Genomic DNA, 506 nt, shown 5'->3' on the forward strand with positions numbered 1-506 from the left:
GCCAGCGGCACCAGCACCGGCCGGTAGCTCTGCAGCCGCCCGGCACTGCAGCTCTTGCGAGACGCCGGAGGGGCTGATGCGGGGTTGGAGAGAGTCCGGCAGCAAACCTTGGGGGGATAGGGGCCGCCGCGGGAGGTAGCTGGCTCCCATCGCGGACCCGCACTGAGAAGCCCCTCGCCCCCTTTTCCCTGCAGACAGCAAGATCGCCGAGGACACGGGGCTGTGCCGCACCGTCCTGCCTGATCCGGAGCCTTCCCAGGGGCGCTTCTCCCCGGAATCCCACCTGACCGAGGCTGCCGATGGCACCTCCGAGTCAGCGCCCAGCTGCGAGGGCAGCGTCTGTGACAGGGTGTCCGAGTTTGAGGATTTTTGGAGACCTCCCTCGCCCTCCGTCTCGCCAGGTAGGACTGGGGCGAGAGGGTCCGGCTGCGTGTCTGTGTCGGTGCCGTGGGGCAATGTCTCATGGCTAGCCGCCGGCCTCCAAAAAGAGTGGAAAGGGGCAGATT

At 67.6% G+C, this 506-nt stretch overlaps 1 protein-coding gene across 1 annotated transcript in view; it reads left to right on the top strand.

The window, feature by feature from the left end:
* Nucleotides 1–194: 194 nt before the first annotated feature.
* Nucleotides 195–506, top strand: part of GFI1 (growth factor independent 1 transcription repressor) — a gene marked incomplete at its 5' end in the record, with an annotated part of 9851 nt that continues 9539 nt past the window's right edge. The window contains one exon of the mRNA XM_009588113.1: nucleotides 195–401. Coding sequence (XP_009586408.1) covers nucleotides 195–401 — 207 coding nt within the window. The remainder of the gene's footprint in view (nucleotides 402–506) is intronic.

This window comes from Fulmarus glacialis, unplaced genomic scaffold (genome assembly GCF_000690835.1).
Source record: "Fulmarus glacialis isolate BGI_N327 unplaced genomic scaffold, ASM69083v1 scaffold46931, whole genome shotgun sequence".
Taxonomy (NCBI): Eukaryota; Metazoa; Chordata; class Aves; order Procellariiformes; family Procellariidae; genus Fulmarus; species Fulmarus glacialis.